At 42.5% G+C, this 19385-nt stretch overlaps 2 protein-coding genes and 1 non-coding gene across 3 annotated transcripts; 2 read left to right on the forward strand and 1 right to left on the reverse strand.

Annotated features, from left to right (window-relative positions):
* Positions 1-5130: 5130 nt before the first annotated feature.
* Positions 5131-7791, reverse strand: zgc:195245 (uncharacterized protein LOC565483 homolog). The gene is made up of 5 exons (XM_068751930.1): positions 7768-7791; positions 6482-6509; positions 5925-6075; positions 5672-5816; positions 5131-5232 (listed from the first exon to the last, which is right to left on the reverse strand). Exons 1-5 carry the CDS (start codon positions 7789-7791, stop codon positions 5131-5133), a joined length of 450 nt encoding a protein of 149 aa, XP_068608031.1.
* A 1027-nt stretch (positions 7792-8818) lies between these two features.
* On the forward strand, positions 8819-9137 carry LOC137909907 (small Cajal body-specific RNA 2). The gene has a single exon (XR_011106028.1). It is a non-coding gene; the product is annotated as a small Cajal body-specific RNA 2 (non-coding RNA).
* A 718-nt stretch (positions 9138-9855) lies between these two features.
* Positions 9856-19227, forward strand: LOC137903677 (structural maintenance of chromosomes protein 5-like). The gene is made up of 24 exons (XM_068747810.1): positions 9856-10025; positions 10699-10840; positions 11011-11063; positions 11312-11474; positions 11614-11748; positions 11961-12101; positions 12212-12373; positions 12767-12838; positions 13092-13347; positions 13457-13611; positions 13814-13927; positions 14029-14123; positions 14271-14403; positions 14498-14671; positions 14753-14922; positions 15041-15164; positions 15552-15674; positions 15759-15884; positions 16701-16796; positions 17031-17135; positions 17223-17342; positions 17579-17758; positions 18002-18097; positions 18455-19227. Exons 1-24 carry the CDS (start codon positions 9856-9858, stop codon positions 18587-18589), a joined length of 3240 nt encoding a protein of 1079 aa, XP_068603911.1. The 3' UTR covers positions 18590-19227.
* Positions 19228-19385: the final 158 nt, after the last annotated feature.

The following is a 19385-nucleotide window of genomic DNA, read 5'->3' on the forward strand; positions in this document are numbered from 1 at the left end:
AAAAAAGAAAGCAGATGGCAGCAGGAATTACCCCTCTCATGGACTGCACCTGTCCCCCCTCCCACACCCCTCCCTGGCCTCCTATTCAACCAGTGTCCAGAAAAGCCTCGGGGGACTTTGAAGTGGAAGAATGTCTCAATGCTGGGTTTGTCCACACGGCGTCGGATCACAAGACGCCGGCTGACTGCTGCGCTCTGACACTCGGCCGACACACTTTTCAGGCAGGCAATCACAATTCATGTTTTAGGGCCTGCGTTTGTTTGCCCTCCACCAAACAGCTGGCCGACAATAAACAATAAAAAGCAGCAAGAAGAGGAAAACAACAACAACATCAAGCCATCAATGACATGTCGAAATAAGTCAAGACTTTTGAAACAGCCACAGACGGAGTTTGACCGTTTGCTGAAACCACCAGAGGACGAGAGAGGATTTTCTTTTCTTCTCTCCTTCTGAAAGTCGGTTAATTTATTCTGGAGCTCACATGTCTGGTACAACCCGAGACATCCCATAAAAAAAAAAACTGGAAGGTCAGATGAAAAATCATTCCAGACGCAAAACAAAATCCAAGGACATCATGTTAGAGGATACAGCCGGTTTGAAAGATTAAAAAATGTGTTCATATCCTGTAAACAAAGTTCGGACACACAAATGAGTGAAGACTAAAGGGGTAGAAGGAGATCAAGCCAAGATACCACACAGCCTGTTGCTGCTGCGGGTAATCCTCACGTCCTGTCTCATCCTCTGGGTTTGAGATTGGCATCAGTCCTCTTCCTGCAGAGACCAGGAAGACACGGATCCCTGCGTGGATGGAATCCTCCCTTTAACAGGATATTATTGTGTATCCCATTGGCCTGACTCATTCACCGCAGCAACCCATGTGAACTGATGCAGCTACGGGCCGCACAATGAAGAGCATGGGGCGGGGGGCGGGGGGGGGCTTGAGTCAGTAAAAACAGCACGGCAACAAAAGGCCCTGTATCCCACCATCCAGCCTCAATAATCTGCTGTGGGCACAAGATCTGCTGACAACCCTGCTTTAGGCCGGCGCAGCATTGTTGGGCCAATATTGAGACAAGACTGCTTAGAGAGGTGTGGGGGGGGGGGGGGGGGGGGGGATGCAGATTTTTTTTAAACTGTGGAAGGCAATTCGAAAATGTAGCATGTCAACAGGAATTCAGCCAGTAATCAGAGACAGGCAGGCCAGCCTTGCACCTCATAACTCTCTGAAGACTTTCACAAGAACCTGCGGTGGGTGGGTGGGTGGGTGGGGGGGACTAGACTGAGTGGGTTTCAGTAAAACAGCCGATCTCAACAGAACTTGGTGCTTCTTGCCAAGACACAGATGCCATCTGTCATAGCTTTCATGAAAACCTGTAGACGAGGGAGTGGTGAAAGTTTTTCTGCAAGGGCGAGCCGTAGAGTCTGCTTTCCCTGATCGAGTAGATCGGTTCATTTCCTAAGGAATTGCAACCGATAGCAGAGACCCCACCCGACAGACTCAACCAACGCAGCTTCACATCTTCATTCTGGCGCCTGTGATGAACGCTAACGAGGACCATCGTCCCATCCGTGCCGCTCACTGGACTGGAACAGACAAACATCGATGGGCGTCGGCGTTTACGGCCAGACATCACAATATGGATTCAGTGTCTCCCAGACTTCCCCACCGCCGCCCTTTCCCTTGAGATTTCGGAGCTGCGATCCACTGGAATGCCGCCATCACCGTGCTCATTACCGCTGCGGTCGGCTGTGGAATTACCGACGGGGACCGGCTTCGCCAAGGAAACAGCGAGGGATGCCCGAAACCCGACCGAGGCCTGTTCGAAACCTATAATTAAGATTCTCCACGGACTGCTGACACTATGAAAGAAACCAAATGACTTTATAGCGTACCTTATTTCAGAGTCTGACGCGGAGCCAAAATCCATTCAGCAAAATAGATGCACGCTCTACAAAAATGTGGGTTTCAGTTAGAAAAGTGCGTCGCTGTGGGGGGTTTGGCGGGAGAGAAAAAACAAATTGGAATATTGTATTAAAAAAGGGCTAAGACTGGAGTTAGGCCTTTGTCTTAGGAAGCAGCGCCGAGTGTGGAAACATGAGACGACAGAGAAGAGATTAACATAAACAGATTATGAGTAAACTATATCCAAGAGTCCAAACACTGTCGACTTCTTTCCTTCATAAGATCAACACCCGGTAGTGCAGGGGTTTCAGTTTTCAACGCATTCACAGAATCAGCCTTGCTGCCTGTTTACTGGAGGCCATCTGCTGGCCAGACAAACCAGCCCGACGGCAGTGCAAATACGGCAGGCAAGAAGGCAAGATGCTATTCTGTTCTCCAGAGGTAGAAGGGATGTCCAGGCATCGGGACACCGTCCTCCCTATACGAGTCACCGTCTCTGAGGCACGCTGATGGTCATTTCAGACCGATGGAACGGAGGAATCCCGGGGCAAATAAACCACACAGAGGTGTTGTCTTTAACACCACACTAACAGTGCTGCACGTCTGTCAACATCTGGACAGAAGGACACTGTTTAGTCTGCCGCTGTGGGCCAAAAACGACCGCCACCAAACATGTTGCGTTTATCCGTGAAGACACCCTCATGCCTGAACTGAAAAGAGTCAACAACACCCTCCAGCGCGGCCGCTTTATAGTCATTTTTACACAACTGCTTACTTTGAAAATTTGGCAAGGGATTGTAAACATTTAATTAGACTTATATTAAGAAGCAAAGGTGGAGGGTGTACTCGGATACTTGGGATCAATAAGTAAGAAATTCAGAATACCATATTATGAAATTCGTCAAATGAGAACAAGCATATCAACAAAACACTGCACACACAAATAAAAAGCAAAATAATACTTTCTTAGTATTTTGCGCGTACATTTTTAATCGGTCATGTGACTATAAACAGCTGCCAATTAATTATGGTACTAAAAATGATTCCCGTTCTGAGCTGCAGCAATGTAGAAGTATCAGACGCGTTCAGCACTTTAAAAAAATGACAAATTGAGTATTATAAAACAACACACAAACTACAGGCGCAATGGAAGTTTTTTTAGGGGGTAGGTGAAAATAAACATCCAGTTATGACAGCGTTCTGTCGCGTAAACTGCCCCCCCCCAAAGTTTATCGATTTGTTTTCCGTTCTGTTGTGAACCAAAAGGGAAAGTTCGCCTACCGTTTAATGTGATGAGCTCCATCAGCGTCGAGCTGTTCAGACTTTCTCCGGTCAGCTTGAAAGCAGGGATGGGACGAACAACGCTGGCGCGTCAGCACCGCGTCCAGTGCGCATGCGTGAAGCCCCGGATCGGTGCGCGTATCGCTTTAACAGGAACCCACGTGACCGGATGCAGGAGTTGTGTCGTTCGGATGTTCTACGCCAAAAAGGAAACAAAATGTATCGACTTGTTGCGGGTTCGTTGATGGAGATCACGTTGTTTGCTGTCCCTACTGGAGTTCCGCTTTGCTCCCATTCATGGATCGTTCTCGGAAATGTGTGAATGAATCCATTTTTAGTGTTATTTCATATGATTGAACACTTTGGTTAACAAAATCCCACATTAACATTTTAACTCTGAATTTTATTACATACAAATTTGCTATATTTTACATGCCAACTCTTGAGCATTTACACAAACAAGCAGAATTTGAACTCTTCACATGAAGAACTTCACTCAGCAAACAAGTGGAGAAAATGATATACAAAGATGATCATAGTTTAAGTGAGAGACTTGCAATAAAGATTAAATATTATTTCACAGGCTAATGTTCGGTTTACAGCATGCAAGTTTTTCCATCTTTTTTTTAATTTTGTATACCCGCAATGATTTTAGATCGAGTGTTTGGTATAAACCATACATAAAAATAATATATTTCACATAAATCAAGTGTAACGCCAGATAACTTTCAGTACCGCCCTACCTCCCCGGACTGGATTCAAATGGACTGCTTCCCATGTTGCTGGCTTTCCAGACACGCGCAGCGTACTGACGGAGCAAGCTGCTCACAGAGGGAGCTTTTAATTAGAGAAGGGGCACAAAAGAAGAATGGCAGGAGGGAAGGGAGCTTTTGGGTAAAAGCCAGGACAGCTGTCAAGTAAGTAGCGGTGAACAAGAGCAGACCCACGTCTTCCTCACACCATGATAGTGAGCAACCAATTCCTGCATACTATTTGTACAGAGATAAAATAATGGACCGATATATGTGAGCTGTTGTGAAAGTGACCTTTCCCCACTGATGGATCAATAAAGTTGATCTCAATCATCCATTCTCGCAGTCAAATTTAATTGTAATTTAAATAAAATTATACCTTTTATTATAGATGATAATGTGAATGTTTTTTTTTAGAGAACTGCTCTAAATCTTGACATAATTTTGACCAGGCTAGTTTTTCTTGTCTTCTGCCGGTGGCTTTCTGCAGTCTCCAGTGCTTTAACCGGGCCCTTGGGTATTCCCAGCCTTTGTTTCCTGGAGACTCTCCTCCAGATGGCCCGTGCTTTCACCTCTCCTCCCGTGATGGAATGAAAAGATCAGCTAATTAAACAAAGTCCCCATATCCATGTGAAAGAACCACAAGAGTCCTCGGGGAGAAGAGCTGGATGCAAATCAATGCCCAGCGCTTTGAATTGTGTCCAACAAAACAAGACATCTATGCAAACCATAACGCCTTTATTTTCACAACACGCGCACTAAAAATCAAGTCGTGACAGAAACGGAGGAGCAGACTCGTGGATATGTGGATTCCTACTAACATAAAACCATTCAGTTCATTTTCTCTAAAGTCTATATGCTGATCTTATAAAGTAAAGGATTATTCTGCTGTGGCATTTCCTCTAAAACAAACAATGAAACAGTGGTATGCTCCTTTAAGTCAGAAATAAACTTGAGTATTAAATTTAGAAAAAGAAACAGATAATACAAATCATAAAAAATATCAATCCTCTCAACCGTAGCAGATTGTCTTTAATAAGTAGCGAGCCACATAATCAAGAATACAAAATAACCCGTCGGAAACTCAACCGTGAGATTTAAATGAGCAGATTTTGTGTTTTATCGCGGCGCCATCATTATGTAACTCGGTAGACATGACGGTAGGGCCACGGTGGTGATGGGTGAGGGTGAGCCTCACTGCTCAGACCCCTGCGTTCGCCTCAGGTTGTCCTTCACGCGAACAAACTCTGGGATCTTCTGCTGGTTCTCTCGCAGCCTGATCTCCTCCTCCTCGTACTGGAAAAGCAAAGGATATGACATTGTGCTGTTATATTGATGCCTTGGTGCATATATGCGGCATTTCACTGGAGTTAGATTGAACTATTTTATCAGTTTTGATCTCATTGGTTGTTGAAGTGTTATCTTTTAAACTCATCTGAAAATGGAAATGCCTGTTTGATGGTCACGCGTACAATTCATCCACATCTGATAAAGCCACAAGTTTCCAAACCAGGTGCTGGTTTTTATTTTTATTCATCTTTAAGTATATTATAAACATATTAAACACAGAAACTGCATTTGAAAAACCAACCTGGACTTACACATGTCAAATCTACTGAAATACCTATATGTGTTCTTAAAGCGTTTCTGTCAGCACACATTAACCCCCCCCCCCCCCCCCGTGTGTCTGAAACATGTGTGATTCATTTGTGTTCAGTAATAACTTGTGTCTGACCTCCTCCAGCTTCCGCTGCCTCTTGAGGAGCTCTGTCTCCAGATCTGAGGGCCTCCGTCGGGCCATCTCCTCTCCCTTGTGCAGCTCCAGTCTGCGCTGTTCCAGCACTCGCTTCAGCTCTGACTTCTCCTCCAGCAGCAGGCCCCTGCATAACCAGTCGGTCACACTTATCAGCAACAGCATCCACCCTGCCGGGCTGTTGTTCAAACAATAAACTAAGAGAGCGTTGCTTCCAGCGTTTGACACTCGGTACCGTTTATGGCTGAGCAGCAGCTCCCGGTGCAGGTTCTGGTAGCTGGGCGTCTCGCCCGGCGATCCATTTAGTCTCCGGGGCTGAACACCTTCGTCTCCACTGAAGTCGGCTGTGGACTGACGGGACAGTGGCGGGTGGTCGACAGCGGTCCCTAAAGAGCACAAAGCAACACAGATCATGATGCATCGACTAAAAATTAAAATCCTCACATAATGATTCTACTAAAATATAAAAGTTGAGAAGCACATTCCAAATTCACTCAAAATGGTCATTTTGCAGGTTGTTTACAAATAATATGAACTTGTTTAAGTGGAAAATATGACAATATATTTTACAATACATTTTATAAATGTAATTTGGCAGTAGCGAATAAAGAGGAAGCAGTTTGTCAGATGATGAGACACTTAAATATTTTTTTTAATCAATAGTCCTTCATTCAGACAGATTGATGTGTTTGATGATTGAACAGATTTAGCAATAAATACTTGATCAGTAACACTTTAATGTTTGTGAAGTATTTCTAATTTTAAGATGTATTTACATTTTGATTTGGATACCTTTTTTGTGCTGTCCATATCCTGTTTTCTGTGGATGTAAAACAAGAAAAATGAAAAGATGCACCCTGTTAGGAACTTGTCAGATATACTCTCAACTGGGTGAAACGTATTAAAGTTGTACCAAAACATCATCTTATCTAGATCTTTGCCTAAATGCGCAGGGATATAAAGAGACACTTTAGGCTCTCTAAAGGTTGGTGCTGCAAGCAGGTGATTCTTGTTTACGTCGAGAAGAACGATGCTGGATGATTAGTCTTGTTCGAACCTGCCGTGACACAGTACTGGGACACAACGCTAAAGATAGCTCTGCTACACACACTGGAAGAGCTGCCCAGAAGGGGAGCAACGCAGCAACAGATGTCAGATGCTGTTGTAAACTGATCTTTCTTAAAAAGAAAATCAAGTCGGCTAACAACAGCGGTGCTTCTGTTCCAAACTTCCCTGCAGCCGATAACAACATCCCAGGATTCTCCACGTGTGACGCTTGGAGCTCAGACTTTTGGGATTGTGCCTTTTGCTGTTCTTGTGAGAAACGGAAGCTTCCAAATCCTGTTGCTCCTAAAATCCCCGCTGAGACGAGCTGGAAGACGACCCGACTGGTTCTTGATCTGATGGTGGCCATTCTTTTATTAAGAGCCTATCGGGCAGGGCTGAATCATTGCTCCTGCTCTTACTGTTTATTCTTTATAAATGTATATAATTCAGTACTGTAGTAATTTAATAAATGTACTGCTTCTAGTACTTTAGGTTGAATGCTGAACACTGCTAAATGCTAAGTGCTTTTGTTGATTCAATAAGTGACCTGGCAATAAAGTTTAATCTAATCAGCTGAATCAAATTTAAATCAAGCTGCTCTATCACGCTTTAAAAGTTAAGATGAGTTTGAGACATGAAAACATGAAACTTGAGAATTGTGAAAAGCAACAAGAGATTGTGAGAGTAAGATATACTCAAAATGTATTGTTCTTTAAAACTAGATAAATAAAACAAGTTGAACAACAATTATTTTTCCCCTGAACTAGAGCCATGCCATAAATAAAAGTTCTGAAACATTGCTGGGCATTTAGTTCAATATTCTTGATCACACAAATATAATTATACATTGTCTCAATAGTGATTTGTTTTTGCAAAAAATCTATATTATTTAAAACGTTATACTGGACAGATGTAAATCAAAATGAAACACAACAGGCAACTCTTTCAGTTCACACTTACAACCTCTGACAGAGGATCACCAAACCAGACAAAGATCCCTCACTCACCAGGCAGGAGTAGCAAGAACTCACCTTCCTTTGCATTGACCCGTCCATGGCAGGAAGGTGGACGTCCACTGCTTCCACCCAAATGCCAGTGTTTAGTCCATCGTCCATCCAATAATTAAGCCTCCTCACTTTGTCTGTTTGTCGGATTCTTCAGCGCATTCAAATCCAACATATTGCCATTGATGAGGGTTCCCTGGATTTTATATGGCATGGACACGTCGTCAATGGTGGTAGTAGACACTCAAATCTCATTACGTCATTCAAGATTACTTCACAACCCCCACAGGGCAGAGAACAGTAGATTAGTTAATTGGTCTAGACACAAATGCAGTTTAAGACCAATCTGGCATGACAGTCATTTGTACTTAAAACGTACAGAAACAATAGAAGCTCTCAGGCAAACCAAAATGCTGTGCATTTAGTGTGAATTAATCTAATTTAATGACTTCTAAAAAAAGAGATGGAGATAACAAGACTTCATAATATCATAATCTATCTATCTATCTATCTATCTATCTATCTATCTATCTCTCTACCTATCGATCTATCTCTCTCCTTTTTTTCTACTTGCGCATTTTTTTCAGTCAACTGAATTTTTGACTAACATAAATCTGCTTTACATAGATATGCATTACACAAACACAACACATATATTTCCCCCAGATGATTCGTTCCAATCTTAAATTTTCAGATGAAATACTGATTACCTATTTATTATTATTATTATTTCAGATGATTTGGAGACCGTTTATTTAAAAAAATATATATATATATATATACTTGCTTAGGGTGAGACAGCAGGTTATGTATAAATAGTCTTTTTTTCCATCTCTGTGTTCACATATTTTACCAAGGAAACTACAATGTTTTAATTGAATAAAATAATTTTCATGTAAAAACTTAAAGAAAAACAGCATGGGACGGTGTTTCTGTTTGTCACCACAGGGGGTCGCTATAAAGTTTTTCAAAGACTACTTTAAATCTCCCATGAGTCCTTGCGACCTCAGCATATAAATACAACCGGATGTTCCTTGTTCGTTTAGGAATGAACGGCGTGTGTGTGTGAATGGTTACTGCATAGGTGATTGAGAGCGGTGTGTTTGTCTGTGTGCGTGTATTTGTATTTTTATGTGTATTTGTATTTGTCTGAAAACCTACACGATGATCTTATTTGATCTGGTCGGAGTTCGGCTCTGCTCCGGCCAGAGATGATAGGAAACCCGCTGGCGAGCCTCCGTGGCCATGAGCCGCTGCGGGATCCGAACCTCCAGGGCCTCCACGCTTCACGCTGTGGTCAGAGGTGATGAATTGATCAGATATACGAGTCGGGAGTGAGTTCGGGTTCAACTCGAACTTCACTGCGGACACTGAGTATAGAGGCGATTCTGATCTAACCACAACGAGGAAGCGGCGCTGGATCGATTTGATGTTTCACAAACAAAGCGCAGCGTGTGTTTCTGTTGCTGCTGCTAGTTAGCCAACATTCACGGGCAGTAGTAATCTAGTTGCTTATCTAGACTTATTAAATTAACAGTATGCACATAGTGCGTTAAAAATTATAGATAGATAAAGAAATATTAAGAACTACTTTTGGGTGAGAAAACAGTAAGTTCAGCCATAGCTGAAGCTTCTCCAGTGTAAGTGGGGGAGGAATCTGCATGCTTGCAGAGTAATTCATATTTACCTTATTAGCAAATTTGGAAGCTGTATATAATTTTCTATGTGTACCCACATCATGTCCAGTAATAACCAAATGTCAAAGGTTACTGATAAATAAAACAAACTGAATGATATGATGCAAAGTGAAGTTATAACTGTTGTTAATGAGTACATTTTAGTGTTTCATTTTTCATAAGATGTAAAATGACTGAAGTAAATGCATTTACAGTATATGAAAAATCTCCATGACTAAAATGTACAATAATAATACAGTCAAGCCTCGCCGTTCTGTGACTGTATCGTTCCCGCACTTCGGGTCTCGCGAGAATAAACGATATACACGTGATTCGTTTTGACCAATGAGCTTTTAGCAACAACTGCGGGCCGGAAGCGAGCGAGGGTGTGTGTGAATCCGCAACATTTTGTGTCACCGATCAGACATTTGTCCCCGTCATGGAAGGATCTAGCAAAAAACAAAGGATCAGTCATGTTAAAGGCAGCTCAAAGACGTCTTCCGCTCGTCTATGGAACTCACCAGCGAGTCCTGGTCCTGACCGGGCCGGCGGGGGAGCAGGTCCTTTCGTGGACGGTTCCATACGTCGCCTCACCATGACAAACTTCATGTAAGTTACTTACATGAATGCTCCTCTTAGACAGGATGTTTGACTGTACTTGTACTGTAACATTCTATCCAATAAATATATTCATCATCGTCATCACTGTTGAAGTTGGACAGACTAAGAACGGATTGTGTAAACTGTTTTATACTCTAGTTGTGTCATCCAAGACAATTGAGGATACTTCATTTTTGTGTATGTTGTTTTTGATGTGTCTATTTTCATTTAAATGAAATATGTTCTGTTTCTGTTCAGATTTGAGGAGCCCTGAAGGTTTGAGGTCATTATGAGGTCGTTGTGACCCACACTTGCTCTTTTGACGCATCTGTTAGTCAACATGGGACCTTAACAACTGTCAATGTTTAGCAACCTTGGTTAGACCTGAAAAAGTGTTTTTGATGAGAGGTGAAACATCGGCAAACCCTAAACAGAAGTACAGGTGCTTCATATTCAATCTTCAAGGCTTGCGTGACTTGGATTAATGAGAACACAAAACAGTATATTCAGTATTGCCGCGTTATGCGTCGCACCTCCTCATGGGAAGGAGAAAGACGCAGCCTCTGAAAACAGGAAGGGAAAGAAGGTTATATTAAACTGTTTTGATGTTTTACTTCAATAATTAACTTTCCTTTGCTGTTGGTGCACTAAAACCTCAAGTCTATACCCTCGACTCTGGCAGGACCTACGACTACACCGTGGTTAATCCTGGACCTCAACTCAACATGATCGTTGGACCCAATGGAACTGGCAAGTCGAGCATTGTGTGTGCCCTCTGTCTGGGTCTGGCTGGCAAGACTGCAGTCCTGGGCAGAGGCGACAAGGTAAGAAAACAAGCATCAACGTCGTCACGGTTTCAGTCTGGCAACAACATGGATCCCATCACCGCTGTCGAAAAGAGAAATGATTTGAAAACAATTTCAGCTGAAAAATGAATCGATTGCACGTCTTATGATGACTGCTTTTGGTTTTGTTTGCTGTTTTTCTTTTGTAGGTCGGGCTCTATGTCAAACACGGGTGCGAGAAAGGAGTTATTGAGATCGAGCTGTAAGTTATTGCCGCTTACAGACACACGCAGCGAACCAAGTATTAGCAGGTTGTGACATGGGCCAAATGCCTTTCGTGTTGCGTTTACTCGTGATTTGCTGATGCATCAACGTCGATATTCGTGTTTCTGTACCATTCATTTTGCTTTAACGTCAGCCTTTTAATGATTTTCGGAGTCATGCTCGTATTCTTTGTTTTTCCTGAGATGTATTTAATTGTATACGTTTTCATCATTGTCCTTATTCCAGGTATAAGACAGGTGGTCATTTAGTAATTAACAGAGAGATCCATGCGGCGAACAATCAGTCTCTTTGGATGCTCAATGGGAAACACTGCAACCAGAAAACAGTGGAAGAGGAAGTCAAGGGTCTCCGTATCCAAGTCAGCAACCTCTGCCAGTTTCTACCGCAGGTATGCTTCTGGTACTGCAGAGGAAGTGAATTATTGTACTTACTTAAAATTGGGAGTTGTTGCATAACTTCAAAGTTGCCAGAAGTAGCACTTTGCTGTTTTCCTGTCTAACGGTGACGTATTTGTTTTGTCTCCACAGGAAAAAGTTGGAGAATTTGCCAAGATGTCCAAAATTGAGTTGCTGGAGGCGACCGAGAAGTCAGTGGGACCGCCAGAGATGTTCGAGTACCACTGTGAGCTCAAGAACTTCCGCAACAAAGAAAGAGACCTGGAGGTGATCACGAGACTTGTATGAGCAGATATTATACAGAAAAGGTCACAAACATCTTGTCTCATTTGTCATTTGTAGTTTTATGAAAGACAAGGTTTACACCACTGATGATTCAATTCGTTTTTATTATTTTAAAGTGTAACTGCAGCATTGCAAATCTGTCTTTAAAACAAAAGAAAAGATTTACGGTATTGTTTGTGGTTGTGCCCTTTTAGAATGTAGTGAAGGAGAAAGGCAGCTTCCTGGAGAAAGCCAGGCAGAGAATTGAAAGGAACAAACATGATGTAACCCGTTATTATGAAAAGAAGAGGCATCTGGATGTGATCGAGTTACTCGACAAGAAGAAACCGTGGGTGGTGAGTGGTTGAAATCAAATACCGTAAAATCCACTTTGTAGTCGAGAGTAAAACTGAATAGTTCCGACCGATTTAGCTCGTGAAGCTCCGATCGTTCCCTCTGACACTAGGAGTACGAAACCGCCCGCAAGGAGCTCGAGGTTGTGAAGAAAGAGCGCGATGAGGTTAAAAAGCAGCTTGCCAGCCTGAAGCAGGCCCAGGCACCCATGTTGAGAAAGATCCAGCAGATCGATGGACAACTGAAGCCGACTGTGGCACAAATAGAGGCAAAGGTGAAAATGGAGCTGCGTCCAAAAAGAAAAAAACTAATATCTGACAGGATTTGCTTTTTAGAATGTGTGGATGTTTAGAAAATCTAAAGGGAAAAATATTTGCTTTGAGTCTGTTCAGTATTTATTATTTTTGTACAGAAATGTAAGATTTTTGAGCAATTTCATTACATTCATGGACATCCATGAGGATTTCCAATTATTTGTCAATGCTTTAAAATTCAATCAGCGCATCGTGCTGCCCACAGAAGCCCGTAATTAAACTAGGAGCAGCACACTTGAGAATCCTGCCAGCAATGTTATTGTAGCGGGGTTTTATTCCTTGACTCAATGGCAAGCAGGAGGAATTAATGAATTATGATGCCGTCATAATGATTAGTGTGAGTTTATTTTCAGAGTGCTGCCATTAAAGAAGCGTCCCTGAAGTGCAAACAGAAACAAGATAATTTGGATCGAAAACACGACGAGGTGAGATTTGACTTGAGAGTTTAAGAGGAAAAGTACATTAAAGTCTGAAATCGAATTCATTTTGTAACAATTAAAAGCATAAAATCGGTACGCGATTGCATACATTTCATTTTTCATTATTTAATTAGCAAAAAAATATATATTTGCAGTATAATTTTACTTAATTAAAAAAAAAATCCTTTTCCAGTTCTGCGCGTCGTTAAAATAAAGCAGCCGTGCGTTTAAGTCGTAGTGAACGATAACTTCTCTACAGATAGAAGACATTAAACAAACACTGAGACTGAAGCAGACGGAAGAGGAAGACCACCAGAAGCGAATCAGCAACTCCAGACGGACCATCGAGGACTTGATGGCAGAGCTCGGCAAAATTGGTGAACTGCCAGACGTGGCGCCGCAGATCTCCGCTATTAACGATGAGCTGAAGCGAATCCAGGTGGAGAGAGCCAAGACGGAAGGAGAGAAGTCCGACCTACGCAGGGAGAAGGACAACATCTGCGCCGAGTCCAAGAGTGAGTCCTCTGAACCAGTTTACACAGATTCAGGATCGGATCATTTCCCAACTAGTCACAGTACAGAATGTGATCCATGCGGGTTGTTGTTATTTATTTAAATTGCCAGTGTTGGAGAAAAAGCTTAATGACATGAACAACATGATGAATGCCAAAGAAGAGAAACTGCGAGGACGCCATAAGGACACACACGCTGCCCTCCAGTGGCTCAGACAGAACAAACAGCTCTTTGTTGGGAATGTCTATGAGCCCATGATGCTGGTGGTGAGTCCCAGTTAACCTCATGGGGGGGGGGGCTGATTTACCTTTGCCGGTTTCACGTTATTCTTTTCAACTTGAGGAAAGTTCTTTTCTTAGTGATTTTTTTTCTCCACAAAAACACAACGGTTGTTAGTATATATACTAACGCGGTGGTGTATCTTTATTAAGTGCACGGCAGCATGGCGATAATGCTGTCATTCCTCAGATCAACGTAAAGGATCACCGTTTTGCGAAGTACGTAGAGAACCACATCTCATTCAACGACCTCCGGGCCTTCGTCTTCCAGAGGAAAGATGACATGGAGAGGTTCATGGCCGAGGTCTGTTCGACTAGAGGAGGGTGGAGATTTAGTTACGCTTAATGTCCGGCAAATCCTGATGCCTTGTGCAACACTGTGCTTGATCTGGATTCGACCTTCAGGTGCGTGACAACAGGAACTTGAAGGTGAACGCCATTTCTGCTCCGGAGGAGTCGTGCTCAAGGCGGCAACCATCCCGAAATATTGAATCCTTGAGGCGAGAGAAAACATTTCCTTTCGGCATGACAAAATGAACATTATTTGTGCTGTTTAGTTTTACAATCGACCTTGTATCTTTGTCCTTTTCGCTGTTTTACGTGATAGGGTTAGGGCTATTGTTTAATTCTCTCTCTACTTTCTGCAGCCGATTTGGGTTCTTCAACTACCTAAGGGAGATGTTTGACGCCCCGGAAGAGGTGATGAGTTACCTCTGTCACCAGTACAGAGTGCACGACGTCCCCGTCGGCAACGAAAAGACTAAATCCATGATTAGCACGGTAATGTTCCCGTTCCCATATCATACAAGTCGGAATCAACAGAAACGGAGTAAATGTCAATTCCAAACTATTTTGGGAATGTTCTGTCCGACAGGTGATCGAGGAGCCTTACCTCAAGGTGCTGTACACGGCGAGCGAGCGGTACACACTGAAGAGGTCTTTTTACTCCAACGAGATAAGCACCAGTAACTCTGCAGTGCACGCCTCCCAGTTCCTCAGCATCACCGTGGACGCTGACGAGAAACGGCAGCTGGAGCAGCGAATGAAGGTAAAAGGTGACGCATCTGACAACATAAAAAAAGAAAATCCTCGTCATTTAATAAAACCTCCAAACCCCTGCTCTGACCAGAATTGTGAGTCAAAATTACGGGACATCGACGAACGGGTGAAGGCTTTGCAGAAGGAAATGGGCGTGCTTGGTAAACGTGACAATGAGCTGTTGGTGGAGAAGAAGCAGCTTGCAGAGTTAAAGGGTAAAAAGAGACAACTGGAGCAGAGAATCGGCACCAAGCAGGAAAGGTGGGTCAGTCTCTCAGGGGCGACCGGATGAATGTTCCCTGTATCCTGCTTGTATTTTGACATTTTGAATAGAACAGAATGCAGGTACGCCCTTCTTGGTTTCTTTCTACATGTTCAGTCTGGGGCAGATGGAACAGAATGTTATTGATCTCCAGAAGATTGAAGTGGAGACTAAAGAGAAAATCGCAGCTGTCAATGCCCACAAGGTGACCGTCGTCGGCGCGCTGGTGACCCAAATGAAGGTACATATAATTACATTTAGCAAACAAATAACCGGAATTTGCCTGCTTTGCATTTGATGTTTGCCAGGATTGCATTTATATATTTTTAATTATCCAATAACGTGTTCATTTTGCTGGTATTGTGCCAATTGGGCAATAGTGTGTCCGTTTGTTCCGTCGGTGCACTTTTTGCATTTTATCAAAGGCTTCACTGCATTCTCTGTTACATCTGGATAGGCGTTAATATACAAGTCTTCAGATTTATAAGTAATGTCAGCTTTTGATGTTATTCCTGATTTTATGGCAGTGAAACTTTACATCCTAAAGGGCGTAAAAGTGAAAAGGCGACGCAAACCCCTAATGCCTGTTTTCTGTCATTAAATGTTGGCGTCTTTCCACTGTCTGCAGCTGAGAGCCCAGTTTACTATGGAGAAGGTGCTCCTCTCTCTGGACAATGTCGGGCTGATGGCTGAGAAGACAAAGCTGGAGAAAGATTGCAGAGAGAGCACAGTGGAACTCAAGACCACAGACGTGAGTGTCTCGATCACGCCTTAACGCATCACGATATTCATTCCAGCAACCCACGAGTGCTAAACGCGTTTTTGTTCCTGCCAGAAAAAATGTAGCCGCCTGGAGCAGCGGAAAGCCCAGCTGAGAGATCAGTGCACAGGCCTGTTGAAGAGAGCCAAGATGATCTGCAGGATGCAACCCGATGAGTCTTTTCCTGAAGACCTGCGTAATGTTAGTGTTGGAACGAGCCCCCATCGAGGTCGATGCCCCAAAGTCCTTGAATGTTTGTGAATTCAAGGAAGGGAAATTATGAATTTTAACGATTTTGCAGCTCATTAATAGTCCTTGCATTTAGATAACGCTCCGTGATTGGTTGTAAAGACTAAGAAGATTTGGGAATCCTTTCTATTTAGTATAATCCTTTAAGTATTTCCAATTATTTATTTTAACCAATTCTTTGGCCTGATTTGAAATGAGGGGTTCACTTTCAGGGCCTGGGCCACCCGTCTAAATGAGAGGTAGGGGCAACGCTACACAAAATGTTTGTGTTAAATAAGGTTATGCTTTTGACTGTCTGTTAGAAAGATTATGGGAAAACGTCTGGATGGACCTTGATCTAACTTAGATCCGTTAAATTTTCAGAGCAATCCGGATCAAAAAATAATCCTGTAATCTGATTTTCCTATTTATCTGGTAAAAAAAAATGTATTCACTCACTAAAAATCATAGTCATATCGTGGTCCGATATGCACCATCGTGCAAAATGTATTCTGGATCTGTTCCAGAATTAGGTCCAGAAAAAATATTACATTTTAACATTGAAAACCAAATTTACGCATTCGAGAACCAGTTACAAAATACAACTCCGATTCACTTTTACTTTTCATGGTTGGTGCATAAAAATACCAAGAACAATTTAGAACCTTTTGATGATGATACAGATCACCATGTGGACGGTGTAAATCCAATTAGGAGGGGAATGAGCTGCTTGGCGGAGGTCTGCGTCCTCTGAGTGCTTCTCTTGTTCGTGACTGTGTTTTGTTGCAGGCGTTCAACAAGTTGCCCGACACGCTGGATGAGATTGATGCCATGCTGAACGAGGAGCGGTCCAGAGCTGAATGTATCACAGGCCTCAATGAAAATGTAAGCGCATATGAGATTCAGCTGAGGGTTACATTTGCTTTTTATATCATCTTCTTGAAATGATCAGAATTTGGGTCTCAGGAATCAGAACATGCCGGCAATTTAAGAGTTATTTTTGAGCTGATTTCAAATTAAGAATCAAAATATGGCCTGGAAATAACTCGGTAGGAATGACTGTTTTTATGTGTACAGGACGTTGTTGTTGACTGTATATGCATTGTCTCTGCTTTGAAGGTCGTTGAGGAGTACAACAGGAGAGAACAGGAGATTAAACATTTAGAGGAAGAACTGGAAGAGAAAAACAATACTCTGAACGCCTACCGACAGAACATATCAGAGGTGTGTGTGTTTGTGTGTGTGGATATCAATGGTTTAGAGTTCATGTTAAAGAACAGCCATCCAGCGTGATCTGCGTGTGTCTCGCAGGCTAAGGAGCGTTGGCTGAACCCGCTGAGGCAGCTAGTGGAGCAGATCAATGACCGATTCAGCGACTTCTTCCGGTCCATGCAGTGTGTGGGAGAGGTTGATCTACACTCGGAAAGCGAGGTAAAGTCTCACACGCATGAAGCACAACAAGTTGCCAACATACACTGTCTTAACTTTTACTCACAAATATTATAGTTTGTCAGGGTGTGCCTAAATGTATTATTTATTTTTTATTTTTTATTTTTTTGTTTACCTATTTTGCTCTCATACGCACAAGACTCAAAAAAGATGAAGTATTTCTCCGCCCTGAATTTGTACGAGGACCTCATTATTTCACCACTGGTCTTTCTTTGCAGGAAGAGTACGACAAGTATGGGATCCGAATCAGGGTGAAGTTTCACAACAGCAGTCTGCTCCACGAGCTGACGGCCAACCATCAGAGCGGCGGGGAGCGCAGCGTTTCCACCATGCTCTACCTCATGGCCCTGCAGGAGCTCAACCGCTGTCCCTTCAGAGTGGTGGACGAGATCAACCAGGTACCGTTTCGCTTTTTATGAATGAACCTGGTATGTAAATAGTAAATGGAAAACTTTCTTCAGTTTAAAAATGAGCAAATCTAGAATAGGGAATGGTCTTCACTGGGGGGTCGTATTGCGCCATCTCTCCAAGCTACTCCGTCCTGTACTTGTCATGCATTCACTAACCTACAAGCGGTAACGTAAAGATGAGTTAGCTTGCTTGTGCATTAGTGACTGGCATTGTGTCTCTCTTTTGCGAAGGGAATGGATCCTGTAAATGAGAGACGAGTCTTTGACATTATGGTCCAAACAGCCTGCAAAGAGACTACGTCCCAGTACTTCTTCATCACGCCCAAAGTAAGCGTTTGTACCTCCTTAGTGAATGAACAGCAGAAGATCAATCCCCACTGCGTTTATATCTGTACTGTTAAAGTTATTGCATTTGCATTTACCGGTACGTGAAGGATATCACTCGTATTGATCAGTGGTTTATTGTCTCTATCATCATACATCTGCAACTGTGTACTAATAATCACACTATCACAACCAATAAAGTGACAACATTTCTGTGTTTTTCCAGTGTTTAAAAAAAAAACGGTCATTTAAAATTCACTGAAGGTTTCAAATGTTTGATTTTAAGCTGTATAACGTGAGCCAGGTCTCTTCCCTTCTCCTGATCTTTTACCCACAATGTCGTTTTTTTTTTGCCTTCAGCTGCTGACGAATCTTAATTACACTGAGGAGATGACCATCCTTTTCGTCCATAATGGCCTCCACATGCTTCCCCCCGACAAATGGGACGAGAAGGCTTTCATTAAACGGGCCATCCAAAGAAAAGCCAGAAAATGAAATCCACAAGGCGAAGGCACACTGCTTGGATTCATGTCGTCGTTTATTGTAAGCGAGATATGTATTACAATTTCAGAATATTCCAATTTCAAAGGTAGCGTATAGTTTTTTTCATGCATATTTTTCATGCATATTGTTTTAAAATAAGTTTGAGTGAGATATTGCACAAGTTCTAAATGGTTGTACAACATTTAAATGTTAATTTATAAGTGTCTACTCTGAGTCCTCTCATGCTTTGCTTGAATGGTGCTTGTAGCATGTTGTACTATATGAAACGGCATTTTCTGTAGATTCCACAAGGTTTTTTTTGGATGGAGAACTTTAGATTTAGATTTTTAGATTACACTAGGTTTTTTTTTTTTTTTTTCAGAAAATGTTTATTTACAGTTTTTGTTTCCTAGCAGTCACCTTGTATTGTTAATTTTTTCAATGTACTTGTAAAGCATTTAGTTAAATGTACTCAAATGTGTATTTTTTTTTATCTAGAGCTCTTGTAGAAATCACAGATCTCAACACTGGAAGCATGATGTTAAATATAAGCAAGTTCAGGCCCTTGTCTGGGAATGCTTGAGGAACGGGGGGTTCAGGTCGGAGTTAAATCTCAGGCATTTGTATTGTTCAAGTAAATTTTAAATAAAAATGACAATTCAATATAGTTTAAATGATATTTTGTGAACTACCCACTAGCAGCTGTGCTAGTTGCCATCCATCCATCCATTGTCTTCTGCTTATCCGGGGCCGGGTCGCGGGGGCAGCAGCCTAAGCAGGGAAACCCAGACTGCTAGTTGCGCCACGC

The sequence above is a fragment of the Brachionichthys hirsutus genome, chromosome 2, assembly GCF_040956055.1.
Source record: "Brachionichthys hirsutus isolate HB-005 chromosome 2, CSIRO-AGI_Bhir_v1, whole genome shotgun sequence".
NCBI classification, from domain to species: domain Eukaryota; kingdom Metazoa; phylum Chordata; class Actinopteri; order Lophiiformes; family Brachionichthyidae; genus Brachionichthys; species Brachionichthys hirsutus.